We start from the raw sequence: 27908 nt of genomic DNA, 5'->3' as shown, positions 1-27908 counted from the left end.
TCTATCAGTAGGCTTAATGGCTAAATCTGCAAGTTCTCCCAGCCCCAAATCTACTACTAGGCAGAGCTATATGTGAAAAACGGCCCATGCCTACATTACCCTTAGGAACAGGGGATATGTTTTGTTCATTACGACTTTAAAGAAACATTTCAGATGCCTGAAGAGATTGCGCTGCATTGCACAAAAAATATTAATATAATTGCTATAATTGTATACCATCTATACTGATCTACAGATTACACAGCAGTTGCTTTTCCTTTTTAATGTCTGTATTCCTCAAAAATTGACTTTGCTATTCCTAAGCAAACTGAAGATACTAGCTAAGTTTTTCAGTGTGACAGAGGCTATTGTCAGCCAGAACCATATGCAATTTCTTTTATTAAACTTGCCTCAGCCACAGTTGTGCGATACCATTTGTTGTTGTCTTCGCAGAGCAAGGCTAGCAGTACTAGAATCATTGCTTTCATGGGACACACGAAGGGGCAAAGAGAAATTTCTCCTGCATTAGCTCCGAAATCATTTGCCAAATCCCCATCTTTCTGATACTAGATAACTCCAGGGGGAAGAAAAGGAAAAAAACCAAACAACCCCCCACCCCAAACCCCAACAAAACCTACACCACCACCACCCCTGGAAAAACACTCACCTTCTACCTACCGAGACAAGTACTAAAAGAACCAGGCCAAAGCAAGTTCTAGCCTCAAGCTTCACAGTTTGTTAGGGCTCATAATAATTAGCTATTTGTCTCACCTAAATGTCCTAAAGCTAGCTCTGCCATTTTTAATAAACAGTTATAAGTCAATGCTATCTGCAAATGTAGGAGCATCAGTGTCCTGGTATTTACATTTCATTGTGAACTGCATTATATTGTATAAACAAATGACTTAGAAAATTCTAAGTTTTGCAAACTTCAAGGAGGAATTTCAGTCTTTCAGCCTCCACAAGGGAGGAGATTAAAAAAAAAAGTAAAAAGAAAGCAAGAGAACACGCACACACAAAAGCAAGAATAAGATAGAGAGTGAATTTAGCTATCTTAAAAATATATAAAACCCAATTCAGGAAAAAAACCCCACCACATTCTGATTTCTATTTTTTTGTGACCAGAAGTATAAGCTGGTAGTTCTAACAATCCCTGGAAACTATTTTTAGTAAAAGTGTACCCTTTTGCTAAGCCAGCCCCAAACCTATGGTTTAAAGTCAGAAGATGAACCACTCAATTAATCCTAACCAGATTCAGTTTTATTTGAGTATACTGGGAGATACTGGGGATCCATTAAAACCATACCTATTTTTTCTTCTGTGAGGGTGGAAACAAAAGGACAAACTGGAAAATGGACTTTACACATGGGCTCAAGACAGCCTATACTTATACTATAATTCATTAATAACTGCTGCACAGGGTCTCACAGCTCTCTCCAAGAGCAAAGCCCTTAAGTAACTATTTTATGAAGCTATACAATCCTGGATCCTAAGACTTTCCCAGCTAATTTGAATATCAGTTGGTGACTAGTAAATCTGGATAACATATTATCCAACAGCGCATGCTTTCATTTCAACTTGTCATCTTTCAGCCCACAGACCAGCTTTATCTCAAAAGCAGTGATGTATTTTCAGCTATATTTTCAGACTCATGTTTTTCAGATGTTTAAATATTTAACCTATGGGATAAGCAGGCTTACAAAAAAAACCAGAAAACCAAAAAAGGCAGCACAAAGCAGAATGTCTTATTCGTTTTCTCAAGAGAACTCTACTCGCCAAGTAGTCCCAATGAAGCAATTGGGGTTTTGAAAGCAGCGACGTTTGATGCAGACACGAAGGAAAGCAGCAGGATCTTGCTCTCTTGTGTGGCATTTTGAAATTGTATGTCATGAATTGCTCAGTTGTGATTCCCGTCCCAGTAAAGAAAGGCAGGGAACTATCACACCAGAAAGTTTCTTCTCATGGCATTGAGTCAACACTCACTGACATTTATAGGACCTTAGAGTAAACCACAGCTGTGTCCTGTTAGAAAACAGGACTGTAGGAGCCTCCCCTTTCCAGGCGCAGTCACGTTCCCTCCTAGTACCATCCTTCCAGCCCAGGGCTTCTGAAGCATTTTTCCAGGCAGCTACAGATTAGGATGTTACACACACCCCAAATGTTAAGTCACTATTCAGTTTAGGCAAGCTTAATTCTACCGCAAAGTTAAGTCTTTACTGAACATTTTGCAGCTTCATGTAAAATTTACCAGGAGTTTGTCTGTCATACCAAGTGCACAAATCACCTTTAGAACCCTGAAAGCCTTCACTTGCTTGTTCTTCGGCACCAAGATTCTGCGATGACCTTTTCTGCATCAGATTTGAGCACAGAGCAAATTCAAACCAAAGCCACTGAGATTCTCCTGGTTGACCCTGAAAGCAGAAACTGGACTGTGTTTGTGGGTTGATGTTTACTCATGACTGGAAGCAGCCATCAGTCAAAATCATGTGAATTTGGGCAGAAAGATACCAAAACTCAACATGGTGGTTGATTACAAAAAGTTTGCATACCTCTAATACTCCAGTGATAATAGATTTAAAAAACATTGCTGTTATGAAAATAACCTCTATGTGCACTTAATTTTTTTCAGTCTAATTGACAAAACATTTTTAAGATAACTATTCTTTTATTACAAGTATCTCACTGCTACATCATTTTTCCTAATTAATTCTTACTGCAGATGAATAGATCCTGATGTTTGTTGCCCTCTTTCAAATGAGAAACTGAAATAATTAAAGTCTTCATTCATTAAGGTACTTAGGCAAACATAACTAGGTACCAGTCATCTCATTACAAGAAATAAGGCTATTCACGTGCTTCAAGTTAGGTTCTAAAGTACTCTCCTGAATAGGAGATTTAAATCACCAAATATTTACTTTCTGTGTTCATTACATTCAAACACAAACAAAATAAACTGCCTATCTTGCACTGTGCCTGTAAAACAAATTCCATCCTGCAGAGGTTTCCTAGGAAACCAGGGAAAGCTCAAAGAAACAGAGAACAGCTGGGAAAAAACCCCAAACCAAACAAAAAAAAAAACCACAACAAAAAACCCCAACCAAACCAAAACAAAACATCACCCCAAAGAACTACATACTCCATATGCTCAATTTTAAAACCATTAGAAAAAGATATCACTAATAAAACTTAGAGCACTGCAATTCACACTGGTTGGCCCCGGCATTCTTCATAAGGGCAAACATGCGCAGCCTGAAGGGATCAAGATCTAACTCTTCTCTCTGCATCATCCCACCCTGCCCCCAAAAAAGTGTGAACATTTTGATACAATGTGGTAAAGCTGCAAAGTTTTGGTCTGTACACTAAAAGGATGGCCAACGCTTACTGAAACCTTACAGCAAGTGACAGTTTACGTGATTCACTGTCTAGAGATTTCTTTGCTGAGGAGCCAGATTCCACTTCTGAAACTAGTCATCTATTCACATAAAAATCCATGCAATTCAAGAAATATATTATTAGCACAATGACTCAGTATGTATATTACAGTGGTACCCCTAAGGCTTCATTTCAGATCAAGGATGCTTTGTGCTCAGCACTGCACAAATTCATAGGAAGGTCCTGCAATTTACAGTAACAACATAAAATCAAAGCATGCCCAAACTACTCAATCTCAGTATCCAGGTTGAGATAAAATTTTCTATCACTACAGCAAACGATTCAACCAGAAGAAAAAAAAAAAAAAAACAATTTGTCTAACCTCAGTCCTAATTTTTTAAGTAGGCTTCCAGCACTCTACCAGTCATTGGTATAATTCCAATATTGAGTGCTGCCATACTGTCATGTTGGCTATTCCTTCCCCACATGGCTCCATTTTCCATGTTCTGCTTTGCTTGTCGCCAGGCTTGACGCCTCTTACATCAGGTTCTTCCCCTCCTTTGTTGCCAATGCATGTTCCAGTATTTTCTGACTCTTGCCAAAGCAAGCATTTAAACATATGGAAATCATCCTCCATTACTTTCACCAGCGAGATGCGTCTGCCTTGCGATGTAATTCCCATACAGTGGGAATGTCTGATGTCTTAAGATATCACACTTTACATACATATATATATATAAAATGCAGTACATATATTTAACACACTATATATTGCACTATTCTACAATTTAACATGCAGTAAGTTACAAACACACATGAATTTCTTTTAAAAATGTAATCATGTATACTGGTAAGTTTACAGCCCAAAACATTCCTGATTTGTGAGAGTTCTAAATTACAGATATTTAAAATAAATATGGAGCAATACATAACATTCAGAATTGTGTTTTTTTCCTAGTGCATGCAATTTGAAATTGAAATATATTTTCACTAAGATTTCCTGGAAAAAAAAAAAAAAGCCTTTAATGGACAAAATGAGATTTCAGATGTAAAACTGGGAGTCTTTTGTATGATTTGCCTGTAATGATGATCTCAAAGTGCTATGATTTGAATATTGGGTCTATGAAAGTCTTAACCGTACCTTCAGAAGTTGTTGCTATATGCATTCCCCTTCACTACTCAGACAACTCAAGCTGTTTTTAAAGGTTCAGTTTCGTAAAGTACAGGATGGCTAACAAATCAGATGCTGTGTCGTACGATACAAAGTATGCATAATGCAACAATTCCGTCTTGTAAGCCCTTTGTCAAAAAAAATTGTTTTAATGCCTCACATGCCTAAAGAAACACTGTCAAGGCTGATACATAGCATGTGAAAAGCTCTTCCATGTTCTGCATGCGTTGAAGAAAATACACCTTCAACACTGGAGGTTCTTTAACTGCATCATGAAGCTAGGAAGCTGATTACCTTTTCTTTTAGAAATCCAGAGATCTTTCAATGCATGCATTAGGGTGTGTTGGAGTTGGTTTCTTTGTAATAAAAGAAGCCACTCCTTAAATGGAAAACTAATACAGAGGAAAAGAGATACTACTTTCTGTCTATGCCTCTGAAGGAGTGGAAGATGCTATTTCCACTCCTTTTCCACAGCCTGAAGTCACGATAGGGCAGTAACGCCTCAGTCGCACAGAGCCAAGGGCTCCTCAAGAGGTACAAACCCCATCTCACACCCGATGCCTCTCTGGAAATTCCTGCCTCTTTTGCTTCCCGTCACCTTCCTTTCTCAGAGCTTTGGACACACTGAGGATTATTCAGTCTGACAGGTGTGCACAGGCAAAAACCTTGAATAAAAGAGATTTGGTCTCAGAATATCTGTCCTATTCAAGTCTGGGTCCCCTAAAGTTCCATTTTATCATCTTATTTTTTCCCCATAAATTACCACTTAGGCCAGCATTGGAGTTGATCACTGAAGGATGAACAAAAGCCTCTCCTCCTCTTCCTCATGCTGTTCTGCCTAATGGATCACGAGAACTGTATTTTTCTTTACCAAGTCCTACTATGTGACAAAAAATAGCATCCTTAGTTTTAGCCCCCTCTGATCACAGAGCACAATGCAAATTCTGTTGTTATCATCGCTCCAGCCTACACTTTTCTAAGATAATTCTCCTCTTTGTATATTTTACCCATATTTTTGCACAGATGGCAAGTATTTCATTCCTCAATATCATCTGTGAGTTTCATTAACATCCTCTTTCTTTCCTGATCTAGATTACAAAAGACCATCTGTGAAACCACGAGATTTCATCCACAATGAAGATATATTACTTTTAATCACGTACGTTTATTTAATTTTCCCACCACTCATAATAGCAACGTTCAAGGCAACACTAACTTTAAGATTTCATAAGACAGTGAACCAAACACTTTACTAGCAGTCAAATGCTTTCACATCAACACAGCATAAAGCCATCAAGCAATAGCCTTGTAAAATTACCAGTGAGGGAACTCTGTAATGTCTTCCCCTGTAACAGCAGCCACGTAAATTATAATTCAACAGTACACACAATGAATGAGGCTAAAAAGTTCTCCCTTAGGGGACACAGAGATGCTACAGTACCATCTGCAAGTCTGACCCCTAAAATATTTTGGAAACATCTGTTCAATATCTCCAAAGACCTGAAGTCTAATAGATTTTCAAACTTCCTGATGAATAAATGATGAATTTTCCAGAACTATAATAAATGACCTTTTCTTGTAGAAATAATACCTGACAGCTAAAGACACCTTCAGCCAGATCAGTATCAGCAGTCATGCTGCTAGGCGACGTTAAGCCAGGACAACCCCAGAAGCACAACATGCTTTGCTACCTCGAGCCCTCAGTGGTTAATCTCCATTTTAGTTGATTTAGTTGGCATGTTTCTATGGGCCTGGTCACAGCTACCACAGAGAATATTCTCCTTTCTTGACCTTAACTTCTTGCGCGAAGCATCACTACCATTGGGACTAGGACACATGTGAAGATATCTGACATTAAAGTATATTCTCATTTTCTGATGGGAAGAGGAATTTCAGGAAACCTCCAGGAGTCTTAGGGGAGGAGTGAGATGACCCAGCTATTCAATGGTATCTTTGCTACCAGGAGGCTCGTCATTAATGTAAGTGAGAAAGCCAAAGACAGATCATACATGATTAAAAAAGGAATACATGTTTATTGATTTCATTGTTTGTTAAGAATAATTACAATTCATATTTCAGGTAACTGAATGTTCATAATTTAGGGTGAGTTGATTTCTCTAAAATAGCACTGATGGCTTAAAGACAGCTAAATTGTCCCTATGCCTAATAAACCTAATCATACATCCTAGTCTAAAGGAAGTTTCTCTTGCCAGTGAGATTTCAATTATTTATCTCAACAACATGCCATGGGATGCTATTACCCAGCCACTGAACACATGAGGTTCAGTACTTGGAAAACCTAAGGCACTGCAGCTGAGGGGAAGAACCACTTTAAGATAGACAGAAAATGAGACAAAAATAATTCTCACAGGATAGAACTCACTACAGTATTACATCACATTTTCATTACATCAAAAGATTTGGTAGAACCCTGTAAAGAAAATACTTAAGAAAAGCTGAGTGGAAAGTGGGCAATCAAACAAGAACAACTTCTGTTCACTGCTTCTGCTTTAATTTTTTCCTTTAATATTTTCCTCTTGGCCTGCTGGGATATTTAAAAAAAACAAGAGACATGAGACCTCAGACTGGTAAGTTAGTTGAAAAAAAAAAAAAATATCAATCAAGGTCTTCTACGATCTCTGGGACAGAAAGGACTGCTTCAAACAAAACTCTCAGCATAACCTCTGATGTTATCTGTATAATACAGCTATCCAGGGACAGGTGACAGGAGTTGTCCACAAATGAAGAACAGTTTCTTCCTGGCTTTTAGCCTGTATTTTTGTTACCATTTTAACGTCCAGTATTAACCTTGGAGCAACTGGATCAGGACAGACTCATGATGATACCTTTTATCTCCATTAATCTCTTCCTGCACTACACTGTCATTGTGCCTTTAATCCTTCACTTCAGAGGGTCTGCTTGCTGAAGGACGCTGGCAAACATTTCATGACCGAAGTGTATTCGGAGAAGATATTGTATGGACCTTCTCAGCCAGACATCTACTGCACAGCAGGGAACAGGCCTCAGTGAGACAGTTTACTCTTCTGTTCCTACTCTAAATGAGTTCACGTCCAAAACCCTGAATTCCTGCCAGCAGTATCAGAGTAGCTGCTTGTGTTTCTGTTCAGCCACATTATCCAAAGAACAGGGGCACTGAGATTCAAATTAATCCTTTAGTCCTCCCATGCTACTGTTACATAGTCCAAAGGCTATAAACGAAAACTGGTGAAGACACAAAACACTGTGGAAGTTTTTCAGTATAAACCCAACTCCATTATATCATTCTCCCAACTGTACTATTTACACAAAGCTGCAGAAAAATACCAACTCTCCAAAACTCCAATCAAGTTTCAGCTGGCAGCAGCATGGCCAAAGAACAACCTTAGACCAGCTCTCCAAAGACAAGACCTATCTTCAGCAGCTAATAAAAACGGAATCCCAAGGGTCTGCATGAATGGAGGTTCCCTGTACAGAGAGTATCCCACCGCTGGCCCTCTGACAATCATTCTTAGCCTTCGTGCTTATATAACACATGACCTTTCCGCAGCAAATGCGGGTGGGATAGTGGAATAATGGAATTGTTTCTCACTACAAGAATAAAAGACAGCACAGCAGGCTATGAAAAATGTATGTTGCTTACTCAGAAAAGATAATTGTAAGTAACAGTTTGGACTTTTTAATTACCACAGCACCAAGGGCTTATCAGCATCCAAAGCTTCCTGCATGCTATTGTTTTCATAACCATAAATCAACCTATAAACCAAGAAATTAGATGAACAAATTGTTGTGTCACTTCCTATAGACAGTATTCACTGATTTATCCTTTCTGGTAGTCCAGCAACAGCACTAACTCTTCAGATTACTCAGAATTTAAGTCAGGAAAAGCCTAAATCATAGAACATAATCTGTGACAAAAACTGTAGAGAAAAAGTATAATTTGTACACACAGAATGTATTGATTACACTAAAAATGTAAACAGTACACAATGTCACCTCCAAGGTACCTCTCCTCTTCAGAGTGTTACGTGACTTACATAAGGCATTTTTTTCCAGCTTGGAAGTACCTGATTTCTTAAATAACTGAAGAACACTCACTTTATACTACTGAGAGAAACAAATTTTCCTCATTCCCTTCTCATTATGCTTTGAATTAATGCATCAGACATTCCAGTTCAAGTTATACCAGACCTTCTGCACATGACAGTCTCACCAGGGCTTTCAAAGGGCAGTTTAACAAGGTGGGTCTGTTGGCAGTTTGAGATTTCAGGCAACGAGTGCAACAATCTTTCCTCGTGCTCTGAAAGTTCAAACTCCAAGAAGCCTTTGTCAAAAACTGAAATTCCAAGTTAATCTGATTAATTTATTCATTTTACACTAAAGGATACTTGGGTTTGCCCTGTGCATTAGATTAAGAATAGGTTCTTTTGTCTATAAAATAAGTTGAAGTGCAAGCCCAGTCTCTCTTCACTGACCCAACTGAGAATCCATTGGATTGGCACTTTGATTTATTCTTTCCAAGAAGAATTTTTGAGAAAAAAATTTACATCATCAGGACCTTACACACAAAAATGTGCAGGGTCACAAAGACAAACATGGGTGAAACAATCAGTGTACATATAAGGATAGATCACATGCCTCCAGTTGGAATTTCGACTATTTTTTATTATTACTTTATTATTTTTTGGCACTGAGTTCGTTGCCTTTCTCTGCATATGGAAAAATAGTTGCACACAGGCCATGAACATCTGCTCAGTTTTTTTAAAGGATCATAGTGTTGCATGAGTTTCTGCTTCAGAGTTTCTGCTTCCCCACACGTACACACAAGAATCCCTGTGTTTCTTTTCTCACAAAACACCAAAAACCAAGAAATGTGGTGAGCTGACCAGTTCTAATTCTAACCACAGAAAAATCATGTAACTTCCAGTTAAGCCAGATAGAAATAGTAAATGCTACTTAAACACCAGGTGCTGTTCATAAGCAGGGTTTTCCTAGGTAAACTTGTCGTAAATTGAGGGTTTTGGTGAACTTTTATTTTTTCGGAAAACTTCTAAAGAAGTTGAAATTGAAAAAGGCTTATTTTTATGTTAATATGCATTATTGTTAAACAGGACCCATCTTGCAATGTTTTACATGAATAAATCAACCCAATAGAATGTTACCATATTGAAACAAATTGCAAAGATGAAAGGACTTCACCAAGAAATGAAGTGTGATCAGGCCAAAACATGAAGGAGAGCATGAAATGACCATTTGGTTTCTATAGCAATAATCTATATTTGCAAACATTGTGGCAAAAAAATGCCTCCACTAACCACTGCAGCACGCAATTATTCTTCAACCACAAAGTATTTTCTAAAAAAAAAAAAAAAAAAAAACCACACACCACCAACAAGCTAATGTGGATAGCTTAACGTGCCCCTCAATTTTATGTATTCCATCATTTTGAGCAAAAGTTTACTCAGTCTGAGCAGGAGGAATCTTCTTGAGGACTCTTCTTGTGGAAATTTCTGTGTAGAGTCTCCTTCCCACACTTTTACAGGCAGGGGAGCCAACCACAAATATTTCAGAAGTCATGAGTCAGTCCCCAAAGAACTGTGACTTTTTTTTAATAATGGATTCTCATTTTCTGCTTGTTTAGAGCTATAATCACTTCTATTTTCAAGTTGGTTGCTATGATTAGACCCACAAACATAGATACCTATGCACACAGACACACACATGCACGCTTTCTCATTTGGAAAGTAGAGGTACATGTATAAATGAATGATCTTGGGATCTGGAACTTTTTGGAGAAAAAAAAATAATCAAGTATCATAAGATCCTTGCTAAAATTGTGAGAATTAGCAAGACTTTGTTTTTGCCCCTTTTCATATTATTCTCCTTAGGAGCTTTGAGGACTCGCATAAAAACCAAAGAATCATCTGGCATGAATGCTCAGTAATTCTCTTACCTCCTCATAGCTACAGCGGATTTTCCCAACACCTGTGCCAGTGCGGAGACTGTGCACCGTAGTAACCTCTTTTCTCCCTGAAGATAACGTCTCTAATATCAGTGAGGGGATAACGGACATATTTAATAGCCCCCATTCAACCAGCTCAGCTGTTTCTGTCTCCATTAAGTACAATCCATTCTCCTCTCTCCTTTGCATGGTTTCCAGGCAAAGTGAAAGACCTCAAGAATTCTAAGAAATCAAAGAGGATCATGAATTCAAATGGCATGACCATTGTTTTGGTTTTGCTTGCTCACGCTGTGGAACAAGGCAAATTACATACTTTTAAATCAATACCAGGGCTCACGCTGATCTCAGCTGAAGTAGGGCTGACACCACAAGAGTGGGACAGGGAAGGATAAATCACCGCAAAATTCACTGACAGGAGCGTGTTGCAGAAACTGATGAGAACATAAAGGCAAGTATAGGATTGCAGTGAGAAATATGGGAGATGGTGGCAACAGACCATCACTGCCATGCTCATGTGGAATTTGCACAGACAAATCCTCTTGAGAGAGGTGATTCCCACGATATCAGTTCTGATTCAAGTCTACAGAGAGATTTTCCATTGAAGGTGTATTTCTAGTTTTCTTAAATAACTTTTTTGAAGAAAGCAATCACATTTACACTCACAAGGGGATGGGAAAGGATCCCAGAAGCATGCACTGCTTCTGCTAGTAGTTTCCACTATACTGAGTCCTAAGGAAAGAGGAAAAATTATACAGTGTGTGGAAATCCCTACACCAAAGGTTCAAGGCTTCCAAGTATTCAGTGCTTAAACAGCACATAATTTCAGCCATCTTCTGGGCACTTTTTGGCCCTGCTGCGTTTCTGAACAAGTCTGAGTCCCTACACAGAAATTAAAACCAGGATCTTCAAGTCTTTCTAGGATTTTGCAGCACTGACTTTATTCTTAAACAACTTTTAAATAGGCACATTTAAAACAGCCAGTCTCAAAATTACCAATTTTGCTGCAGTAGGTTTGAAAGTGTCCGTTTTTCACGTTTTCACATGCATTTTAAGTGTGTGCACTATATAGCACTACCAGCCAAGTGTTTTTGAGCAAAACAGATCAATCTGCAATGGTTCCAAGAGAAAAAATGAATATAGAAACTGGCATTACTTAAAAGCGCAGCAACGTAAGTGCCAAAAAAAAAAATTGTCAAGCAGTATGTTTGGTTTAAAGAAGTACTACAGTTCTTTTATTTTTTTTTTTTTAAACCATTTTACCTGCTGTATTATAATCAATTTATCTATCAACATCACTCACACTTATTGTGAAAAATTCTGTAACATACTTCTGCAAAAGCTATTTCTTTCTTCCACTGTGGTAGAGGTTGACAACCAGTATTTAATCCTTCTCATTTTTTCTAGGATTGGCATGAAAAATGACTGGTGAAAGTTTTACGTACTTTTCTGGAAGTCTGATGTTTTTTTCTCATCTAAGCTTCCTTAAGTGCCTTCCTTGCTTCCCCACATACCTCCAATATTTGTTTACCATAGCACCCATATTCAGGTGACACATTTGACCAACAGAATGCAGAGAAGTGAAGCAGCTGTATAGACAAAATCACCTGCGGTACAATACAAGGTACCCTGATTTAGACCTCTGCACAAGTAAGTACTAAACCCAAGACAAACTAAGGGTAAAAACCTCCCTATTCTGCAGCATTTGTCGGCTTCAGTCAGGAACTAAATCAAAACTGAAAACCCGTTGTTTATGCAATTAACCAGACCAACAGGGAGGATGGACCCCCCCCCCCCCCCTTCTTCCTCACTGTGCACCATCCCTCACAACACACTCAGATAGCTTTGGGGGGGGTTGTTTTTATTTTTATATAATGAACACTGGAGAAGCAGCTTCCTCGTATGTATGGTAGAAAAAAGCTATTACATTCTCAAACAGGAAGATGAATAAGTGAAGTAAGTGCAAACAGATGTCACTAATTTATTACAATGTATTTTGCTGTCTGACTTACCACGTACCTCTGAGTTTCCTCAGCCACCAGTGTATGGGAAGTACATCCCAGAAGGTGTTGCTACAATACTGGCTCATCCCGTAATTTCCATAATAGCAACAAACTAGTAAATGACACGTAATAACTTAACCCCCCAGAAATCTCACATAAAAGTCACCTTTAAAAAAAAAAAAAAGACAAAACCAACAACAAAACCAAAACCCACCAAACAGGTAAAAACCCCTATCATTTTTACTAAATAGATACCAAAAAAAAATGAAGTCAATATTTTCACAAGCATTTTCTTTGTTATTATATGTATCTGAAAAATGTATAATATACGTCTCCCTTTATGGCAAGCATATGAATTATAGTCCCAAGATTATACAAAGTGCCCCCTCTATGGGACTTCTTACACAGCTGTGCATCATCAGGAGAGTCTCATTTTGCTTTGCAGAACAAAAGTTTCGGAACTATTGCACTGTTTTATTCATCAGGCTTTGACTCCTCCTCACACTTGTGCAATGCAGCATATTGCCAGAGAAGTTCAGTTACAAGAAAAATTAAACCCTTGAAAATACGCGATAAAATAATTGCCAACTGTATTGTAGACTAACGTACTAGTCCCTTTGTTGGGCATTATTTGGAAAAGAAGCCGGTGTTACAGATGAGAAGCCTAGGAAGTATGTTGAGGGGTATAATAGCTCCAGACTGTCCCACAACCAGTCCGCTCACATTTCAGGAAACCAACATACAGCACGACATCCATCCAGACTGATGAAAGATACAGTCACTACGCATTCTCCCGACCATCAATCCCTCTCTTGCAGGCATTGAAACGATATTAAATAAAACCGGATATAAAGCAGCCTAAGAAAGGTCAGGTACGCAGCGTGCCAGCGCTCCTGCCTTCAGAGAGCTTGCTACAGCTCGCCGCTGCCCCGCTAAGCCCGCGGGTGGGAGAGCGGGGCGGCGGGAGGCGGTGTGCCATCGCAGCCTGCCCCGGGGGATCAGACAGCCCCTCCAGCGAGAGTCGGGGGGGAAGGAGACGGGGAAGGAAAGAAAGGAGGAGGAAAAGAAGGGGGAGGGGGGAGGAAAAAGGGAAATCCGCGATTCTGTATTTCTCTAAAACAAAGAACGTGAGAAAGCAGACGTAGTTCAGCGCCCACGACTCCGCCCTGCGAGGCTTCTGCCGCTCCTTCCCCCAGCTCGGCTTGCCCGGCCGCTCTCCCGCCCCGCAGCCTGCCTTCAGCCCCGTCCCCAGCACGGTCTTTTGTTGCACGCTTCCCACCCGCCCCGGCCCCGCCGGGCTCAGCCCGAGTGCTCCGCGGCAGCGCTCGGCGTCCGACCGCTCCTCCCGCGCCGCAGCGGGCGCCCCAACAGCCGGGCTCCGAGAGCCTCCCGCCGCTTCCCGCTCAGAAGCCCGAAGCGCAAACCTCGCTGCCCCCTGCTCCGTATATAAAAGCAAAAGTCTTGTTACTCCTGCACCCCGGAGGTTTTCCATCCCGCTTGTTACCCGAATCACACAGTAAGCACGCTGCATACAAAGAGGGGGGGGCTTACTACATCTTTTTGGCAGGGAGCGAGAGAAACTCACCACCGTCATAGTCTTCCTCTTCTTGCGCTTTTATGGTTACGAATCGCCCTAATAAAGCAGCAAGGATGAAAAAAGTTCTCGTTTGTACCCAGATTGCCATCATGCCTAGATACTAGACATGTATCCTCCTGGGCAGCAAAAAGCGCAGAAACGTAAGGTTATTTTAGCACCATGTAGCCAGCTGGGGAGTCTTTCTGCCTTTCAGCATCAGTTCCAGGACAAAGTCTACGAGCCCTTTTTTTCAGCACCAGCTCCAGCGCAATCTGCAAACACTCCTTTCAGGGGATGCGGCTTTAAATAGGAAGAATGCTGCCTCCACTTCTCTTCCTGCCCCTTTTCAGCTCGTTCAGGCTCCTACTCATCCACTCCCTGCCAAGCAACAGTCTGATTGATGGTAAATAACCGAATCAGAGCTGGCTTCACTCTTCCTTGAACTTTTCTCTTTACGAGTACACTTGCAGGATATTTTCCTGCTGCTGTGCAGTGCATGTGCCGTGTCAGGACCATTTATTAAGAAAGCAAAGCATAGTTCCGTAAGAAGCTGTCAGGAAGAGAAAGCTCTGCTTTTAACACACCCAGCCCGCACTTCCTGGGAATGGAGGGTATAATCCCATTTGGAGCCCATACCCTTATTAGGAACTTGATCCCTTCCAGCTTGCCGAGACGAGGATTTCCTCCTCTCCCTCGATAACTGTCCTCTGCCTTGCTGTAGGCTGCACTATCAAACACAACTCCAGTCCCCTGAGAGGGGCCACAGAGCTACCATGGCAGCTTGTTTCAGGAACCTGTAAATAACCACCTTTCCCCCCCAAAGAGGAATAATCTTTTTCAGATTAATTATTTTCTGAATAATCTTTCCTCATATGCTTAGTGTGCTCTGTATTTACTTTCCTACCAGTTGGGAAGGCTCTCACAAATCTCTGGAAGATGCTCTACATTTCTAACACCAGAATGATGATCCAAACTATCCAATTACCTGCTTTTCTCCAAGGCTCTCCACCTCTGTTCCCTGACATCTGGAAACCTGCCTAAGCTCCAGCCTAGTATTTAGCCCTTAACAATGCGCCTTAATTAGCATTCTAGCGTGGGCACTAAGTAAATCTCTCTTTTGTATATCACTTGCAACTGGGAGGAGGATGCTAGATTTTTTTTCTTCCCACAGCGTTTTATGGTCTGTGGAGCTCCATCACTAATCCCCTCATTTGCTAAGAATGGGGGTGCCTATACCTGCTGCAGAGAAACGCAGATTCATCTGCTGGAAGTTTTTCTATCTTTAGCCATTTCAGCTTGAGAACAATCCCATTTTAAGAGGATGAGGTGAAAAGTAAACCTCCCTGCCTGGATTTGTGCAGGCGGGCAACACTAGCCCACTCTGGTCATCACAGCATGATTTTGCACTTCCTAGCAACGCAGCATCCCAAAGCCTATGAAGTTTTCTTCTGTTCCTTCAAAAGAGCAGCAGGCCCAGAAGAGGAAATGTAACGCAGAAAATGATATAGCACTGCAATGCTACATCGTACCTACTCCAGTAGGAAAACTAGAGATTAACGTAAAAATATGCTGAAAAAGAACAAAATCAAAATTCCCTGCTCTCTTGCACCAAGCAGTATTGACACAGCAGTCTTAAACTCATACAGGGTTTCACTGCAGGAGTGTAATATCCCACAGTCCCCGTTGCTCAAGAGTGGTAGCTATGAGAAAGAATAGAAATATTGAAGCTGTGCAAGCCGCTGCAATTTTCCTATGAAAAGCAATCACAATCATTGGTAAGTATCAACTGAGAAACTCAGAACTGGAAAAACGAAAGTTAACATTTGTTAACCTGCCCAGTCATAGGTGAAATTCTGTTTTGAAAGGTTCATGAATACTTGCACTGGTTTGCTAGTCTCAAAAGTGATCTATTTAGATGTCACACTTCAGCAGAACCCCAGGAAATCTCCCTTGGAAAGCTGATGTTATGTGATACTGGCTAGAAACATCAGATGATGTATCTAGTTTAGAACCACATCTGACCTTTGCCGTTTGCACTATTCTACATGCACATGAGTTATGAGAGAGCAGCAAACAAGAAAGCTTACAGCCATAACCCAGCACACTGCCACTGCTAAATCATCACATGAAATTACACAATGCAGAATCACTATATGCATTAGAAAAGGACAATAACACATTTTAAAAACCACACTACACAAGGTTTCCCACAGTTGGAGGTAACCTGTCACTTACAGTATTAAGTACAGTAATATTAATATTAATAATTTAAGAGGAGAAAGGCTGAAAATATGGACAGTGTTTTGAAAAGCCTCCCATGCTCCTTGAAGAAAAACCATGACAACAGACATGTAGGTATTTCTGAACTATATGCTACTAACTGGAAGGGATTTATGTGAAATTTCTTATAATAAAGCTGACAACTGCTCAGAGAATTCACAGCTGAAAGTCCTCCATGCAGCCTGAGGAAAGCTACAATGAAACCACAGGGAATTCAGACTCTACCACAGAATCATAGAAATGGCCACACACTGGTAAAACTTGCCTTTATAGTTGCTAACTTTGTCCTCAAAATCAGATAGTAAGTTCTCACGCTTATTTCCCCAAGTCTTAAGCCTGCAACAGGTTGGTGAATTCCTAGTGTATTCACAGCAAGAATGAGCCTTACCATCATTATCTCTTGCAGCTTCTGAGAAAAACACCAGAACAAGAACAGTATTGAATTATGGTGACTCCCCCCCCACCCCCCAATAGCTCATTGAGGGGCGGGGGGAATAAATCAGAAGGACCCCTTTTACCATTTCCAATGGAACTCACTTCTGAGGAATCTGAGAGATTTTCAAAGATACCTTCTGCCATCTCAAGTCTAGTCTCTCCTTTGGAGAGATTCCTATAGTAATATCTAAAAGTTGCCCTTCAAATCTATTTCTGCCTTGGTCTCACCAACAAATTATGCCACGTAACCAAAGCAGACAAACAACAGAAAACAGAAAAGGATGCAAATTGCTTAGCAAATCAATCCCTTATGCCTCCTTATAAATACTTCCTTTCACCACGGATGTGCATTTAAAGAGGTTTTCAATTTTATTACAAGCATCGTAACTAGTCATTAAGTCTATCATTTTTCATTTAAACAAATTCACTTCTAAGCCTAAGCTATTTGATAGCATCACATTGGATCTGAGTGAGTGAAATTCTTTAGTTAGTACCACTGTAAACAGAGTCAGACTAAGCAATTAAGAGTGGGCAGATAAATAATTCCAAGTATGCTTAGTGTCACCTCCCCCTCCTCCTCTCAACAGGGGAGAAACCAACATTGCATAGAATAATACTGTATATTTATGCTGCAACTTCTCTCCAACCGTTTTTCACTTTTTCCATCATTTTTAAGATTCTGTAAGAACAGAGGAATGTGGAATTTAGCAAACTAGCCTAAGGTCATACATTCAGTAGAAGTAAAGCCAGATACAGACTTTTTGGAGCTCATTTCTCTTCTCTGCCAAGGAAAACTTACACAAGATGAAAATTCCTTGGGAAGAGAATCCAGGGCTCCAACTCCTGGAGCCAATTCCCTTCCAGTGCACCTTCAATCTACTCATTGTTATACATTAAGCTTACAGTATGTAATGAACCCAAATTTAGTAGACAGAGCCGCTGCAGGAGTGGTAGGACTGAATACTCTCCTCTTTCTCTAGTCCATCTCAGCAGAGCAATAGATCCGGAAACACAGGACACAAAACCAGTCACCTTCTACTAAGCAGGAGGTTCTTTGAAATTGGGATGGTCTCAGCTACCAATTTGTGGCTGATTTCTGACTCCCAGGAGATGAAAAAGTAGTATGACATGATTAAAAGATCACTTTCTAATGCTTCATGCTTCACACTAGAGCAACCAGACGCTTTCAAGTTTGAAGGCTCTTTATATCAAATGAAGAGAAACAACAAAACAAGAGCAAAATCTTCACACAAAAGCAGTGCGTGCTCCTTTATAACATGCTCTTAAAAGTCTTCATGAAATGACGGCTGTCCCCAAAGCTAGGACAATCGTGGAAATGTCAAGATACAGTACACTGGAAAAAAATATAACTAAATAATCCCTAATACCCAGTCTGTTGATATCCATTCCTATGTTTTAGCCAATAAGTAGGGGCTGTATGATAATCTGACCTAAAAATCACATGAAGTTCAAAGTTACTCAAAATTCAAACAGCATTTTGATTGACAGATGAAGCCAGGGAATACTATTAGGTAATGGTGAGGACTCAGAGATATATTAAAATATAATTCACAGGCTTACACCTTTCAAAATCTGCAAGTCAGGCCAGAAAAAACAATTATTAGCTTAGGATGCTTCAGAGCATGCATACATATGAGTAATTAAAATTCCAATATCCATAAGGGTCTCTCTTCAATAGAGTTTAATGACCTTTCACATACAGTGTGACAGTGCTCCTGTTTTAAAATAATGTGTACCAAGCTGACAAAAAATGCCTTCATATAACTGACCAAGCTATCTGCTATAAATAAGATGCTTGACCAGTCTTTTAGCAGCAATAGGAAATCAGTGGAATCATGGAAACTGATAAGAAGCTGTACTTGAATTCAAAAAGTATCTGTTCAAAAACGAGCAAGATTTTGAAAAGCAGTGCAACTTCACCAAAGTGAGCTTAAGTCAATCTGAGAGTTGCTATCAAATCTTATTTAAATCCATGGTAAGTACTGTTTGAAATTTCCACCTTGTATAAGTGCTTCAATCACACACTTAAAAAAAAAAAGGCAGACATACCACATTTTTAACTCACAAGAATGTAGTCGACATAAAATGTTTTACTCTTATTTCTTAGAATTAACCATTAAAATGAACACGACTGAAATAATATGAGAGAAAAATAGTTCTTTTCCTTTTGAAGTGTGTTCACTTTGCACTTTTAAGACTCTTTACTGCATAAGGAATCAGTTTTCTTGTTTTATACAGGTAAATTTACACATAGTAAAAGGACAGAAAATTCTGTTATTTAAAATAAGAAAATGTAATAGGAAACTACAGAAATTGGCAAGAATATAAACAGAGGAACATGGTGCTACTTTTAAATCCAGTCTTTAAATGGGCTAGATTCCAAACTGCATCACCTCAAAATCCTAATCTTCCTGCTGAGAAATCCACCAAAAAACTATTATCAGCTAGAAATTTAAACAATGCTACATCAGTAATGTTACTGCCCATTTGCAGGAGAATTTTCCCATCAACTTTTGGGTAGGAAGGTTTAATAAATGGATTTAAGTCCTTACAGAGAAGAGGGAGGAAATATAGCTTTCTTGGTTACATTCAAACTTTGCAATGTTGTTTCAGTTAGTTTTAATTTGGGGAAGTAGGATGATACGTCGCTTTTAAACTGCTAGTGTAGGGTCTTGGACTATGTCAGTCACTATAAATCTGCTTTTGCTATGGGCAATTCCAAACCCAATAAGCTCAGTACGATTATTTGCACTGGCAGTCTTTCCTTCAGAATGCCTCAATTAAATTAAACTCAACATTAGTCTATGCAAAAAACCAAGAATAAATAGGGAAAGTCTTGTATGAAGTCCTTTTGAAAATACTTACTCTTTAACTAGAACAGGAAAAACAGCATCATTATTTCACTGTTTATTACAAATTCATTGTCAAGCTAGTTTTTGTCCACCTAAGAACTTAAACTGATTAAGTGAAAAAATAAAAGGGTCACACACTTAAATCGCAAGGGCAAATGCTAATCTGTAATTCAAATAGGCTCGAACTGATGATAGGCCTCCACTTGTTTGGGTTTTTTTACACATTAAATTCATTTACCTTGGGACCCTGAGATAGTTTCCTTTGTACTTTTAATTGACTGAAGGTCCATGCAAAAGTAGAGTTGAAGTCCTATCTACCAAGCTGATTCACATCTCCAATCATTTTTCTGATCATTGAAATCAGTGAAATCAATGGGACTGTAAACAGGGAATTTGGCTGAAAGCTCGTTTCCAACCCTCATCTCTTTTAGGAATAGGCTTGTTATAAGCTGTGTTGAGGCTCAGGGTTACTTAAACACCACCTCAAAGCTTTACCCACAGTTTTAAAAGAATACTACAGTGTTTGTTTTCTATTCATTTCACTGGCATTCCTTTGTTAAAAATCTGTGTCTAAGACTATGTAGAACTAATTCATCTTACTGTCACAGATATCAGAGCACTGAACTGTGCTTTAATATGCTCAGTGCAGTCCAAAGCACAAAATGAGCCCTTTGGTAACTTGTCATCGTGTCCTAGTATAACATATCATGTCTTTAAGAAACAAAATACTGTATCTGTCATTCAGAGTTTAAATTGTGTTAACTAAGGGAATAATTAAAATCTTGTGTATTTATTTTATCCATCACTAGCCAGTTGTTTTCTTTTCCCTATCCTTACACCTTTTTTTTTTTATTTATTTTATTTTTTAAAGCATTGATATTTGGCCTTATAGTTGATTCTGTGGCATATCCAAAGCTGACAGAGTCATTTACTTGAGACTGGCCTGGGGAATAGAGCATTTAAGTCTGTAGCAAAATTCTTACCAGTCATAACAAGAGTAAGAAGTTCAGGATGAAGTCTTACATACCACATTGCTCCCAAGTTACAAGTTTCCTAGCAAAATAAAAATGCTGAAAAAAACTGTACACACGATGTGCCAACAGAGTTGGCCTACAGATTTGAATTGAGAATGGCTAAAGCAGCAGCAGCACTCCAGGAGGGACTTCAGAATCACCAGGCTACTCACAGTAAATGTACGCTAAAATTAATCTTAGAGGAAAAAAGTATATACAATGTTCCAAGGAAAGCTAGTTACTGATCAAGCTCTACAGACTAAGTTGCCAAATAAGATAAACCCCAAGGTAACCAAATGCACTGGAATTTGCCTGTTAGCTTAAACATGAGACATTTTCAGCAGTTGCTCTCGGCCTCAGCCTGCTGGCTGCCAGGGAGCTATGGGGGAACCACCCTGGGTGGTCTGCAGAAGGGAGTATCTTGAGCAGATGAGGCACTGTGCAAGCCAAAAGTGGAGATGGGTCCAAGGAGAATTTCCCTTCTCAGGAGGGAAACACTGAGGGAAAGGGCCATTGGACTAAAGAATTTCCACCCTACCCCCCCAAAACCATATTCATTACTACATCCATGTGAAACAAAGTGCCTGTGACTTTACACACGCTATGAACTAAGACTGAAGGGATTCATTTACACAGGATATTGTTTCCCATGTAAAAAAAACTTAGCAGATGTTTAGTGAATGTTTGATATAATGTCATACATTAAACTTACATTTGGCAGAAGATTTCCATTTTTAATCATAGTGGTTTTGTCCTGGATGGTCAAAGACCATTTGATTTTACTCACCCTCTAAAATTGGGAAAGGCCTCATATCCAATGACAAAAGGAACTTAGCTTGCCTAGAGCATCTTTCTGGAATCACTCAACTTTTTATAAGGCAATCTTCTTAAAATACATTATTTAATACCTTTAATTAATATTTTGTGAGAACAAGAAAGAAGAAGCAGGTTTAACAATTTTGGGGCAGGTATCCTCAACACCATATCAAAGCAGTAGACACTGTGGTGAAACATTGGCCCTGTTGAAATTAGCAGCAGTAGTTCAGCTACTGAATTCATATTTTCCCTGGGGATAGATGTTTCTACCCCTTTCTAACAATCTTTTCATCACGCTGTTTGATTAACTAAGAAAGTTAATACATAAACAGGCATCCTACTTGGAGCTTTGAGCAATAACACCCTTCTGACAAGTGCTAGTAGCAGCAGCAATAGTAGTCCCATCCAATCTGTTGTTTCTAAAATAAACAAACTATGGTTCAAAGCCTCAGCACAAGCACACATTCATACAACCTTGGTGTCCCTGGTCATCTTTTACTATACCACTCTGTCCCTCCTGAGCACTCAAAAGGATGAGAATGTAGAATCGTGTAATTTTTTTGAGGTGAGGAACAAAGGCAGACGAATAAATAAAAGAAAACATACATACACCTCATCAGTATATCAGCAGCCCCAGCAAGCCAAGTCATGGCTACTTCAGCTACTTGTAGGCCTTTCTCTACCACGTGCATCTTGGTTTCTTTTGTATGAAGTGGGGTCTTTCTCTGCACATGCAGAATCTGGAGCACTTCCCTTGACACACCAGACCAGCTGCACAGGGCCAGAGCAACAAATGGTGATGGGCAGCTTGCACTTGCCCCATCATGAGAGGTCTAAAAGAAAAAATTAGACGAACACCTGCTAGGAGAAATGTGGACAGGGTTTATCCTGCTTTAAAGGATGGGAATAGTCCAGATGATCTTTTTAGATTCTTTCCACCATTATTTTTCTTCCAGCAGGAAAATGTGATTTACATACTGACTATATTGTCTCTCAAAAGTGAGTCCTGTTCTGGAAAATAGGATCCACTTCTATCAGACAATAAGGTCTGATAAATGCAAAACCAGGGAATTAATAAAACCCAATTTGAAAGTATTTTTAAAAAATCATGAAAAAGGAAAATTTGTCCTATTTTTAGTATTTTCCCTGTTGAGATGGACATTCCATTTCTCTTTCTTGGAAGCAGCAAGGGAAAAACTGTGTCAACATTGACCAAATTTCAGATCATTAATAGAAGAAAGGGAAAGAGCAACAACAGCAGAAGCAAGTAATAAAGAAAAAGGAGTGAGAAAGGAATCAGCATTTGTGTAGGTCAAGGATATAAGACTTGAATTTATGCACCACGCTCACACAAAGCTAAAACAAGCAAAATTTTGTCTGAGAGAGCTGTAACTCTAGCACTGTTGGTGCTGGTGTCACTATTAGAATTATAAGCCCAGAACAACATTAGATAAATGTCAGTACAGTTGCCTGGTTACTTATGCTAGATTCAAATACAGAATGCAAAACAGATTTATTAAGGAGAAAGGTTCATTCTGCCTCCTTTACTTTTCCATTTCCTTTCCATGTTGTCTTCTTTCCAATATTTTATAGCTTTTATGAGCTTTATTGCACTATGATTTGAATACACGTGTGGAGCACATTTCCCACTGCCTTTAAAGATTAAGTGCTAATTGAAAACATAGTTTACTCAGAAACAATCCATCAAGTTCACATTTAATTTTTTGCTGTGAAAAAACGTGTTAACTGAGCCTTTTTAAAAATTCTATTTCAGAACTCTTCATGAGGTAGGCTTATTTTCAAAACTATGACCCATCAGCAAGCGCATTTTCATCTGGTTAATGGGCTGAAACAGATTGTTCAGGGGAATACCTACCCTCCATATTCACCGGCATGTTTTATTTTGCCTCAATTGATTGCTTTCATGATGTATTTCAGGAAACCAGCCTCTTACCCTTTTTAAAGAATGATAGCTTAGACGAGCCTCAGATGTTTTACAAAATAGTTATTAATGCTTAAAAATCATTTTACATTTCCTCAGTAGCACAACTTACTTGTTTCTCAAGGATCCCTATACTCTAAAATTCCCATGGTAGGTAAAAACTTAGAAACGGCCTCCTTATATCTCCTGTTAGTTATGTCATTTCTGACAGCAGCTAAAATACTTAAACTTAGTGGCACTGCAGCACATGAACACAACCTCACCTTGTAACCCTTGATTCAGTAACAGGTTGGTTTAAAACATAGTCAGAGGTAAGTAATAGCCACAGTGGGTGACTGGACTTCTCTTTTTCCCCTCAGCTACAACTGTTTGATATCTGGGAAAGATTTAGAGTCCTTATTAGAAAGCAAGGGTTTGTATAAAGGATTTATATTCAAGTACTATACCATGTCACATATACTCTCCTTCAAATCTCCCAGGACATTTCTTTACATCCGCATTAGTTCAGCTGGCAAATCAAGTCTAAACACCGCTGCACAGAGCAAAGCCTGCACTGACTTAGCTATGAATAAAAAAGCCCCAGACAAAATGGGGGCAAAACCTGCAGATCTCTTTCACTGTGCCTATTTCCATCACCTAACGTGTTTTCCATGTGGACCCCCTACCAAAACCTCCAGTCACATGGAAAGATACCCATCACCACTGTGTCCCACAGCAAACTGGCGAGGAGACTCCATCCACCTGAGCCTCCTGCAGCTCAGCAAGAGACGCAGCCCTGGCACTACAGGCTGCTCTAGAGGTGTGTGACAGAAATTCATATTATTAACACTTTCTGTGCCCATTTTATTCCATGTCCACTACTTTGTAGTTCTAATTGTCACATATATTCAAACTTTATTGGACTAAGCTTTATTCACTTAATCCAAGCACAAACACATCCACAAAAACTAAGTACAGGTATGAGTTAATTGCAACTTCCATTTCTTATAATCATGCTTGTTGTTTAGAGAGGTCTCATATTGGGTTATCATTTTGATTATGGTATTCCTAACAATCTTTCAGGTTACTTTCAAATGGATTATTTGGCATTGTTTATTTAATGTGACCTCACATTATATGGTCTCTTAAATACATTCCCAATCACATACTTATGAAGAAAAAGAGGCCTAACTAGAAAGTACTTGACATTCCACAGATTTTAGGATACCAGGAATAAAATGTTTGATTGTAATTGACTATTTTTATGCTTATATTTAAACATCTCATATACTGGGTAGAAAACACAGATGAAAATGCTGTTACTTCTTCCGTATACTTCCAACATTCAAAACTGCAATAATTCTCCTATGAAGAGCAAAGTTTAAACTGCATGAATGATACTTTCAAGCAGGATGGAACAGATGCTTTTGCTTAGTGTAAATAAAAACTTACCTTTTGCAACTGGAATACAAGCTTTAAATACATATTATTATTATTTCATATACACTTATAAAACTTGCAGTAGAAAACGTGGCAATTCATACACCCGTTTAGTGAAGGTGGAAGAATTTTCTAGATTTATCTGCTTCTTGCAACTATTTTTAGAATTATACCTAAGAATAAGAGACTGGCATGAAATCCTAGCCCTGTTCTACAGAGAATAAAGGAAAATGTTTAATATAAAATCTTGACCTCATCTATTTGCATTCAAGAAGCCTGTGACAATGTGCCTCTGAAGAGAAAGCAAACACTTGCGTGTCAGAGGTAAAGTCCTGTCATGAACTAGACATTGATCCCAGCCTTATCTTGTAACACTCTCTTAGGAATAGTTATCAAAACTGTCACAAGCCCCACTGAAGTCACTAGGGCTCCATGCAGATGTTGTCTCAAGGATCTGGTGAAGTCTTTAAAAGTCACCAGCATTTAGTCAAATATTCCTACGGCTTGGACATTCTCCAGGCCTTGCTTAGTTTACTTACTATATCTCCTCTTTTTCTTTTTTTAGCCTTTTTGAAGTCTTAGATTCAGCCTTGTACACAGGCTCTTCTGAATAATCTTGTAAGAGTACTCTAATACATAGGAAATACAGAGAAGGAGAGGGGAGGGAAAAAAAACCTACTCCTAACCTCTCCTCAGTGCCACAGACTTTTAAGAACTATTTATTCCCTTGTAAGAGAATTTTTAGGCCCCTGAAAAATCACCTCTCAAACTGTGTAATAAAGCCATTTCCAGTGAGGTGGGACCTACAGATCACAGAGGGCTTGTGGCACTGCAGCTTCAGTATCCGTACTAGAAGAAACTCAGCCCGCTGACCTGCTAAAGCATGTCCTCGAAAAGGACTTCCACCACGGTCAAAGGCAAACTCAACAGTGAAAGAAAAATACAGATTCTGTGGACAAAAAACAAGGCAGATGGAGCCTTTTACATTCTCCAAAACCACAGACTGAGGGTATTAGACCACAATACACTGTTGTTATGATAGTCTTGTAATGGCAATTTGAATGTTTGCTGCTAAACCTAAACCAAAGAATTTTAAAAGCCCACCATCTTACATATAAGCTACAACAGACCATCAGAAGACCAAGCTGAACTTAACACACACATAGACTAGAGAAAGCACTTAGTTAGGGTGGCACACAGGCAAATATTTTCTTTGGCAAAGAACAAGTCTGTATAAACAGGAACACAGCTGAATCCTGCACTCTTTACAGAATCTAAAGTATCTGAACTCCAAAAAAAAGACACTACCCTAAGTTATACTATATAGGGAAGAGAAGAGGAGATACATAATTTAGAACAATTCCTTTATTTTCATAAAGTTGGATCATTTTCAACATTTTCAATAGCATACTCCTTCAATGCTTATTGTAACATTTTTTGAAACTCTAGATATCGTATGTTGTACTACAAGAGTGGATGTTTCCGTAAAATCCCTCAATCCATCTAAAGACTGTTTGCAATTGTTTATTTCCAAGCTTCATTTAGTGTCACATTTTCACAGTCTACTCCTTTAGCAAACATTCATAATCTACACCAGACCTATGAAACTTAGTCCTTCTGCAAGTTATCTCTGTTGGTCCTGGAATTCTCAAAATTAACCTATTTTCTCTATCTCCAAAACCAAAATTTATGCCTAAGGCACTTCAGTAATTTGTCATTTAGCAATCTAGCTCAAAGTTCCCAGTGATCACAGTATCCCAGTGATCACAGTATTTGCTTTTAAAGCAAATGTAAAGTAAGAGCTAGCAAAGGATTCATGTAAATATTACTTTTTCATATTTAAACTGATGCATGCAGAACTTCTGTGAAATGGGTCGGTGCTATAATTATGTATATACTCAGGAACTTAAGGACTAATTAGAGAACTTGTTTGCGCAAATCAGGTAAAATCAGCACAATTCTTCAGCTGTGCAATCCTCTGTTCCCATTGCAGAAACGAGGAAGGGTTTAAATAGTTAACTTGAGAAATATAATTTTGTAAGAAAACCAGCTGTGTGCCAGGCTTGGAAAATTCAGTCACTAGTGTTCAAACAAAAACCATAAAATATTTTTAAATCCTAAGGTCATCAATGCACCTGTGTAAGTCTCATTAAACTTAATAGACATTACACACATTTGTTGAGGGCAAAACACACTCTCCTACAGCTGCAGCTCTTCTTGAATAACTGCTCATTTTCATGGCTTTTTATGACCACAGGCCAGATTACATTTTAAAATGGCAAAAACTATAGTATGTTTCAGCAGACTAATAAACTTTTTGGCTGTGGGCTTGTGTTAGCTTGAGGCTTACCTCTGGGTATGAGATATGGAGCTGCAAACAGCTGTAGCTCACAACGTCACAGCTCCTCCAGTTGTCTACACGCTGCCGGGGGATAGTGAGGGACTCAGGCTAGTAGTTTAACACGTGCCAATTTGAAGGAGGGTGCATCTGAGTGGCTCAGCCTCTTGCTCTCTGAGCTTTCCCACTTGCTCAGAAAGAGGACATCTGGGCATGAGCATAGCTGCTCTCCTGTCTGCACCTAGTGATGAAATCCAGGAAGGGCTCATGCAGCAGCATAAGGGGTTGAGCACAACTGATCCCTTGTTTGGCAGATGTTCCTTAGGACTCATTTTTACCTCTTGCTAGGGTTTCAAATGCATCGCTTTAAATTTCTATGAAAGCCACTAGGGCTTTCATAGCAGGTCAGAGCTAGGACAGAGCCAAGCAGAGAATGAGGGGAACCATGACTAGTTCCCCTGCACAGCCCTGGGAATTGGTCACAGGCTGATCTCAAACACAGCACTACATCACTCCCACAAAGCTGAGGAGTGAACTACCAAGGAATCAGTAGTCCAGCTCCTGCCAGTCCACCCTGCTCTACTGCCCTGCCCGACTGCACATCATACATTACATATTCAGCCATAATATTTCTGTTCACATTCCTTTACCACCTTGCCCCATCTTGCAGTATTTGAACATTTGCCAAAAGTGAGCTATATCATTATTTTGTAAAGGAAATAGGTGCTGAATGTG

General features: G+C 39.3%; 1 protein-coding gene across 1 annotated transcript in view; it reads right to left on the bottom strand.

Annotated features, from left to right (window-relative positions):
* The window catches only part of COL5A2 (collagen type V alpha 2 chain), a 111681-nt gene extending 97369 nt beyond the window's left edge, over nt 1-14312 (bottom strand). Inside the window, exon 1 of the mRNA XM_059820814.1 lies at nt 14067-14312. Coding sequence (XP_059676797.1) covers nt 14067-14169 — 103 coding nt within the window. The 5' untranslated portion in view covers nt 14170-14312. The remainder of the gene's footprint in view (nt 1-14066) is intronic.
* Between the last annotated feature and the right edge of the window lie 13596 nt (nt 14313-27908).

The sequence above is a fragment of the Gavia stellata genome, chromosome 8 (genome assembly GCF_030936135.1).
Source record: "Gavia stellata isolate bGavSte3 chromosome 8, bGavSte3.hap2, whole genome shotgun sequence".
NCBI classification, from domain to species: domain Eukaryota; kingdom Metazoa; phylum Chordata; class Aves; order Gaviiformes; family Gaviidae; genus Gavia; species Gavia stellata.
The sequence above is the reverse complement of the archived record's forward strand: the minus strand, read 5'-3'. Positions and strand labels throughout refer to the sequence as shown.